At 50.6% G+C, this 7,959-nt stretch overlaps 1 protein-coding gene across 1 annotated transcript in view; it reads right to left on the bottom strand.

The window, feature by feature from the left end:
• Positions 1–531: 531 nt before the first annotated feature.
• LOC119898227 (thrombospondin-3a-like) overlaps positions 532–7,959 on the bottom strand; it is a 40,303-nt gene continuing 32,875 nt past the window's right edge. Inside the window, exons 22-23 of the mRNA XM_038712410.1 lie at positions 1,131–1,270; positions 532–1,036 (exon numbers count right to left, since the gene is read on the bottom strand). Coding sequence (XP_038568338.1) covers positions 975–1,036; positions 1,131–1,270 — 202 coding nt within the window. The 3' untranslated portion in view covers positions 532–974. The remainder of the gene's footprint in view (positions 1,037–1,130; positions 1,271–7,959) is intronic.

The raw sequence follows: 7,959 nt of genomic DNA, 5'->3' as shown, positions 1-7,959 counted from the left end.
AACATATTCAGCCAATCGTGTGGCTCCACCGACGTCAGTTTCAGATGTTGTGGTGGCGGCGAGGAGCAGGTGTGCGACCAGATCAGGTCCGCCAAAATACTGCGTTAAAGGCTCCAGATGTGATCTGCAGTACTTGCAGTATGTGCCAGAAAGTACCAGGTGCCTTCTGTAAACCAATACGGTATCTGCTGACTGTATCCATAACCTCAGTTAGCTTAGCATCTGCTAAAGGTGGGAGGAGCTCATGGCGTCACGTCACCGGCGCTCTGGACAGAGCCGTAAATGAAGACGGTGTGAATGACAACACTTTTTAAACCTTATTTGGGGCAAAGCCGTCAAACTTCCTGCTGATTCATGCAGGTTTTATGGCTCTCTGCCCAGAGACCTGATCCTGTTAGTCCCAGATACCTGAGGCCTTACCAAGATGGCTGCCGAGCGGCGGGACTCACCTATAGAAGGGCTCTGACTAAAAGCTGCTTCTGTGAACTCGTTATGTCACTCGAGTGTGAAAAGTCATGGTGAAAACGCACCTTTATAGGAACAGTCGTGGACGGGAGTTTATTTCAGCAGAGATATGTACATTTGGAAATACAAACAGAAAACATGTAGAAGGAATATTTTTCAATCTAATCAATGACACGGCTCTCCTCTCTGTAACGTTAGCTTAGCGCTTCTCAGCAGGTCTCACTGGCCGAACGTGTCTGAAAAAGCTTCATCACATGAAGAAACGCCGGCAGCGTGGCGAGACCGCGTCAGACTGGATCCTCTAAATGCTCAGTAGTTCGCAGCAGGCCAGACTCTGCTCTGACTGAACGCTGGTCTGGAGAAACAGGGCCGTCCCTTTTCAGGTGCGTTCAGGTGCTTCTCGTCCGTGTTTCCCCAGACAGCTTTAATCCACCTCTTTCATTCAACACACACACACTCAGATTAACGTGGATTCAGAGAGCTGCGAGTCAACAGTTCGTCTGCAGCTCTCACACCTGAATGTGCATCAGAACTTGTTTACGATGCGACTGGAAGTCTTCAGGCACCGTGTCTGAAACAAAAACACAATGATTGAGCATTAAGTGACAGCAAGTTAATAAGCAACACGAGAGTTTCAACTTCCTGTTCGGTGTCAGAGGTCGTACCGTTACATCTGTAGCGCAGGTTGGACCAGATGATGTTTTCCTGGGAGAAACAGAAGACGCCAAGCCGGCCTCCTCTCATCGTGGTGTCGATCACCACGCCAGAGTCCGCCACCATGTCTGTCCCCTCAAACAGCTTCACCCTGAAACACAGAAACACGGCGGGTTAGAAACCAAACGCTCCCGAGAGAAACGGCGGGTTAGAAACCAAACGCTCCTTGAGAGAAACGGCGGGCTAGAAACCAAACGCTCCCCGGAGAAACGGCAGGTTAGAAACCAAACGCTCCTTGAGAGAAACGGCGGGTTAGAAACCAAACGCTCCTTGAGAGAAACGGCAGGTTAGAAACCAAACGCTCCTTGAGAGAAACGGCGGGTTAGAAACCAAACGCTCCCGAGAAACGGCGGGTTAGAAACCAAACGCTCCCCGAGAGAAACGGCAGGTTAGAAACCAAACGCTCCTTGAGAGAAACGGCAGGTTAGAAACCAAACGCTCCTTGAGAGAAACGGCAGGTTAGAAACCAAACGCTCCCCGAGAGAAACGGCAGGTTAGAAACCAAACGCTCCTTGAGAGAAACGGCGGGTTAGAAACCAAACGCTCCCCGAGAGAAACGGCGGGTTAGAAACCAAACGCTCCCCGAGAGAAACGGCAGGTTAGAAACCAAACGCTCCTTGAGAGAAACGGCAGGTTAGAAACCAAACGCTCCCTGAGAGAAACGGCAGGTTAGAAACCAAACGCTCCCCGAGAGAAACGGCGGGTTAGAAACCAAACGCTCCCCGAGAGAAACGGCAGGTTAGAAACCAAACGCTCCTTGAGAGAAACGGCAGGTTAGAAACCAAACGCTCCTTGAGAGAAACGGCGGGTTAGAAACCAAACGCTCCTTGAGAGAAACGGCGGGTTAGAAACCAAACGCTCCTTGAGAGAAACGGCGGGTTAGAAACCAAACGCTCCTTGAGAGAAACGGCGGGTTAGAAACCAAACGCTCCTTGAGAGAAACGGCGGGTTAGAAACCAAACGCTCCTTGAGAGAAACGGCAGGTTAGAAACCAAACGCTCCTTGAGAGAAACGGCGGGTTAGAAACCAAACGCTCCTTGAGAGAAACGGCGGGTTAGAAACCAAACGCTCCTTGAGAGAAACGGCGGGTTAGAAACCAAACGCTCCTTGAGAGAAACGGCGGGTTAGAAACCAAACGCTCCTTGAGAGAAACGGCGGGTTAGAAACCAAACGCTCCTTGAGAGAAACGGCGGGTTAGAAACCAAACGCTCCTTGAGAGAAACGGCGGGTTAGAAACCAAACGCTCCTTGAGAGAAACGGCGGGTTAGAAACCAAACGCTCCTTGAGAGAAACGGCGGGTTAGAAACCAAACGCTCCTTGAGAGAAACGGCGGGTTAGAAACCAAACGCTCCTTGAGAGAAACGGCGGGTTAGAAACCAAACGCTCCTTGAGAGAAACGGCGGGTTAGAAACCAAACGCTCCTTGAGAGAAACGGAGGGTTAGAAACCAAACGCTCCTTGAGAGAAACGGCGGGTTAGAAACCAAACGCTCCTTGAGAGAAACGGCGGGTTAGAAACCAAACGCTCCTTGAGAGAAACGGCGGGTTAGAAACCAAACGCTCCTTGAGAGAAACGGCGGGTTAGAAACCAAAGGCTCCTTGAGAGAAACGGCGGGTTAGAAACCAAAGGCTCCTTGAGAGAAACGGCGGGTTAGAAACCAAAGGCTCCTTGAGAGAAACGGCGGGTTAGAAACCAAAGGCTCCTTGAGAGAAACGGCGGTTAGAAACCAAACGCTCCTTGAGAGAAACGGCGGTTAGAAACCAAACGCTCCTTGAGAGAAACGGCGGGTTAGAAACCAAAGGCTCCTTGAGAGAAACGGCGGTTAGAAACCAAAGGCTCCTTGAGAGAAACGGCGGGTTAGAAACCAAAGGCTCCTTGAGAGAAACGGCGGGTTAGAAACCAAAGGCTCCTTGAGAGAAACGGCGGGTTAGAAACCAAACGCTCCTTGAGAGAAACGGCGGGTTAGAAACCAAAGGCTCCTTGAGAGAAACGGCGGGTTAGAAACCAAAGGCTCCTTGAGAGAAACGGTGGGTTAGAAACCAAACGCTCCTTGAGAGAAACGGCGGGTTAGAAACCAAAGGCTCCTTGAGAGAAACGGCGGGTTAGAAACCAAACGCTCCTTGAGAGAAACGGCGGGTTAGAAACCAAACGCTCCTTGAGAGAAACGGCAGGTTAGAAACCAAACGCTCCTTGAGAGAAACGGCGGGTTAGAAACCAAACGCTCCTTGAGAGAAACGGCGGGTTAGAAACCAAACGCTCCTTGAGAGAAACGGCGGGTTAGAAACCAAACGCTCCTTGAGAGAAACGGCGGGTTAGAAACCAAACGCTCCTTGAGAGAAACGGCGGGTTAGAAACCAAACGCTCCTTGAGAGAAACGGCGGGTTAGAAACCAAACGCTCCTTGAGAGAAACGGCAGGTTAGAAACCAAACGCTCCTTGAGAGAAACGGCAGGTTAGAAACCAAACGCTCCCCGAGAGAAACGGCGGGTTAGAAACCAAACGCTCCTTGAGAGAAACGGCGGGTTAGAAACCAAACGCTCCCCGAGAGAAACGGCAGGTTAGAAACCAAACGCTCCTTGAGAGAAACGGCGGGTTAGAAACCAAACGCTCCTTGAGAGAAACGGCGGGTTAGAAACCAAACGCTCCTTGAGAGAAACGGCGGTTAGAAACCAAACGCTCCTTGAGAGAAACGGCAGGTTAGAAACCAAACACTCCTTGAGAGAAACGGCGGGTTAGAAACCAAACGCTCCTTGAGAGAAACGGCGGGTTAGAAACCAAACGCTCCTTGAGAGAAACGGCGGGTTAGAAACCAAACGCTCCTTGAGAGAAACGGCAGGTTAGAAACCAAACGCTCCTTGAGAGAAACGGCGGGTTAGAAACCAAACGCTCCTTGAGAGAAACGGCAGGTTAGAAACCAAACGCTCCTTGAGAGAAACGGCAGGTTAGAAACCAAACGCTCCTTGAGAGAAACGGCAGGTTAGAAACCAAACGCTCCTTGAGAGAAACGGCGGGTTAGAAACCAAACGCTCCTTGAGAGAAACGGCGGGTTAGAAACCAAAGGCTCCTTGAGAGAAACGGCGGGTTAGAAACCAAAGGCTCCTTGAGAGAAACGGCGGGTTAGAAACCAAAGGCTCCTTGAGAGAAACGGCGGGTTAGAAACCAAACGCTCCTTGAGAGAAACGGCGGGTTAGAAACCAAAGGCTCCTTGAGAGAAACGGCGGGTTAGAAACCAAAGGCTCCTTGAGAGAAACGGCGGGTTAGAAACCAAAGGCTCCTTGAGAGAAACGGCGGGTTAGAAACCAAACGCTCCTTGAGAGAAACGGCGGGTTAGAAACCAAACGCTCCTTGAGAGAAACGGCAGGTTAGAAACCAAACGCTCCTTGAGAGAAACGGCGGGTTAGAAACCAAACGCTCCTTGAGAGAAACGGCGGGTTAGAAACCAAACGCTCCTTGAGAGAAACGGCGGGTTAGAAACCAAACGCTCCTTGAGAGAAACGGCGGGTTAGAAACCAAACGCTCCTTGAGAGAAACGGCGGGTTAGAAACCAAACGCTCCTTGAGAGAAACGGCGGGTTAGAAACCAAACGCTCCTTGAGAGAAACGGCGGGTTAGAAACCAAACGCTCCTTGAGAGAAACGGCAGGTTAGAAACCAAACGCTCCTTGAGAGAAACGGCGGGTTAGAAACCAAACGCTCCTTGAGAGAAACGGCGGGTTAGAAACCAAACGCTCCTTGAGAGAAACGGCGGGTTAGAAACCAAACGCTCCTTGAGAGAAACGGCGGGTTAGAAACCAAACGCTCCTTGAGAGAAACGGAGGGTTAGAAACCAAACGCTCCTTGAGAGAAACGGCGGGTTAGAAACCAAACGCTCCTTGAGAGAAACGGCAGGTTAGAAACCAAACGCTCCTTGAGAGAAACGGCGGGTTAGAAACCAAACGCTCCTTGAGAGAAACGGCAGGTTAGAAACCAAAGGCTCCTTGAGAGAAACGGCGGGTTAGAAACCAAAGGCTCCTTGAGAGAAACGGCGGGTTAGAAACCAAAGGCTCCTTGAGAGAAACGGCGGGTTAGAAACCAAAGGCTCCTTGAGAGAAACGGCGGGTTAGAAACCAAACGCTCCTTGAGAGAAACGGCGGGTTAGAAACCAAACGCTCCTTGAGAGAAACGGCGGGTTAGAAACCAAAGGCTCCTTGAGAGAAACGGCGGGTTAGAAACCAAAGGCTCCTTGAGAGAAACGGCGGGTTAGAAACCAAAGGCTCCTTGAGAGAAACGGCGGGTTAGAAACCAAAGGCTCCTTGAGAGAAACGGCGGGTTAGAAACCAAACGCTCCTTGAGAGAAACGGCGGGTTAGAAACCAAAGGCTCCTTGAGAGAAACGGCGGGTTAGAAACCAAAGGCTCCTTGAGAGAAACGGTGGGTTAGAAACCAAACGCTCCTTGAGAGAAACGGCGGGTTAGAAACCAAAGGCTCCTTGAGAGAAACGGCGGGTTAGAAACCAAACGCTCCTTGAGAGAAACGGCGGGTTAGAAACCAAACGCTCCTTGAGAGAAACGGCAGGTTAGAAACCAAACGCTCCTTGAGAGAAACGGCGGGTTAGAAACCAAACGCTCCTTGAGAGAAACGGCGGGTTAGAAACCAAACGCTCCTTGAGAGAAACGGCGGGTTAGAAACCAAACGCTCCTTGAGAGAAACGGCGGGTTAGAAACCAAACGCTCCTTGAGAGAAACGGCGGGTTAGAAACCAAAGGCTCCTTGAGAGAAACGGCGGGTTAGAAACCAAACGCTCCTTGAGAGAAACGGCAGGTTAGAAACCAAACGCTCCTTGAGAGAAACGGCAGGTTAGAAACCAAACGCTCCCCGAGAGAAACGGCGGGTTAGAAACCAAACGCTCCTTGAGAGAAACGGCGGGTTAGAAACCAAACGCTCCCCGAGAGAAACGGCAGGTTAGAAACCAAACGCTCCTTGAGAGAAACGGCGGGTTAGAAACCAAACGCTCCTTGAGAGAAACGGCGGGTTAGAAACCAAACGCTCCTTGAGAGAAACGGCGGTTAGAAACCAAACGCTCCTTGAGAGAAACGGCAGGTTAGAAACCAAACACTCCTTGAGAGAAACGGCGGGTTAGAAACCAAACGCTCCTTGAGAGAAACGGCGGGTTAGAAACCAAACGCTCCTTGAGAGAAACGGCGGGTTAGAAACCAAACGCTCCTTGAGAGAAACGGCAGGTTAGAAACCAAACGCTCCTTGAGAGAAACGGCGGGTTAGAAACCAAACGCTCCTTGAGAGAAACGGCAGGTTAGAAACCAAACGCTCCTTGAGAGAAACGGCAGGTTAGAAACCAAACGCTCCTTGAGAGAAACGGCAGGTTAGAAACCAAACGCTCCTTGAGAGAAACGGCAGGTTAGAAACCAAACGCTCCCCGAGAGAAACGGCAGGTTAGAAACCAAACGCTCCTTGAGAGAAACGGCAGGTTAGAAACCAAACGCTCCTTGAGAGAAACGGCGGGTTAGAAACCAAACGCTCCTTGAGAGAAACGGCGGGTTAGAAACCAAACGCTCCTTGAGAGAAACGGCGGGTTGTAAATAATTGAGATGAATGCAGATTTGACTTGTGAGGCAGAGGGGGGGGGCGAGCGAGCCCGGCCTCTGCACTCTTTCTCTCCCGCTCCTCCTTTCTTTCTTTCTCTCCTGCTCCTCCTTTCTTTCTTTCTCTCTCTCCTGCTCCTCCTTTCTTTCTTTCTCTCCCGCTCCTTCTTTCTTTCTTTCTCTCCTGCTCCTCCTTTCTTTCTTTCTCTCCTGCTCCTCCTTTCTTTCTCTCCCGCTCCTCCTTTCTTTCTCTCCCGCTCCTCCTTTCTTTCTCTCCCGCTCCTCCTTTCTTTCTTTCTCTCCCGCTCCTCCTTTCTTTCTCTCCTGCTCCTCCTTTCTTTCTTTCTCTCCCGCTCCTCCTTTTTCTTTCTCTCCTGCTCCTCCTTTCTTTCTTTCTCTCCCGCTCCTCCTTTCTTTCTTTCTCTCCCGCTCCTCCTTTCTTTCTTTCTCTCCTGCTCCTCCTTTCTTTCTTTCTCTCCTGCTCCTCCTTTCTTTCTTTCTCTCCTGCTCCTCCTTTCTTTCTTTCTCTCCCTCCTTCTTTCTTTCTTTCTCTCCCGCTCCTTCTTTCTTTCTTTCTCTCCCGCTCCTTCTTTCTTTCTTTCTCTCCCCTCCTCCTTTCTTTCTCTCCGCTCCTCCTTTCTTTCTTTCTCTCCCGCTCCTTCTTTCTTCTTTCTCTCCCGCTCCTCCTTTCTTTCTCTCCCGCTCCTCCTTTCTTTCTCTCCTCTCCTCCTTTCTTTCTTTCTCTCCCGCTCCTCCTTTCTTTCTTTCTCTCCCGCTCCTCCTTTCTTTCTTTCTCTCCCCGCTCCTCCTTTCTTTCTTTCTCTCTGCTCCACTTTCTTTCTTTCTCTCCTGCTCCTCCTTTCTTTCTTTCTCTCCCGCTCCTCCTTTCTTTCTCTCCCGCTCCTCCTTTCTTTCTTTCTCTCCCGCTCCTCCTTTCTTTCTCTCCCGCTCCTCCTTTCTTTCTCTCCCGCTCCTCCTTTCTTTCTTTCTCTCCCGCTCCTCCTTTCTTTCTCTCCTGCTCCTCCTTTCTTTCTTTCTCTCCTGCTCCACCTTTCTTTCTTTCTCTCCTGCTCCACCTTTCTTTCTTCTCTCCTGCTCCTCCTTTCTTTCTTTCTCTCCCGCTCCTCCTTTCTTTCTTTCTCTCCCGCTCCTCCTTTCTTTCTTTCTCTCCCGCTCCTCCTTTCTTTCTCTCCTGCTCCTCCTTTCT

Source organism: Micropterus salmoides, unplaced genomic scaffold, assembly GCF_014851395.1.
Source record: "Micropterus salmoides isolate LMB-PRFRI ecotype aquatic unplaced genomic scaffold, ASM1485139v1 Ms_hic_scaffold_11, whole genome shotgun sequence".
In the NCBI taxonomy this organism is placed as follows: domain Eukaryota; kingdom Metazoa; phylum Chordata; class Actinopteri; order Centrarchiformes; family Centrarchidae; genus Micropterus; species Micropterus salmoides.
This window is presented reverse-complemented; position numbering and strand designations above follow the sequence as displayed.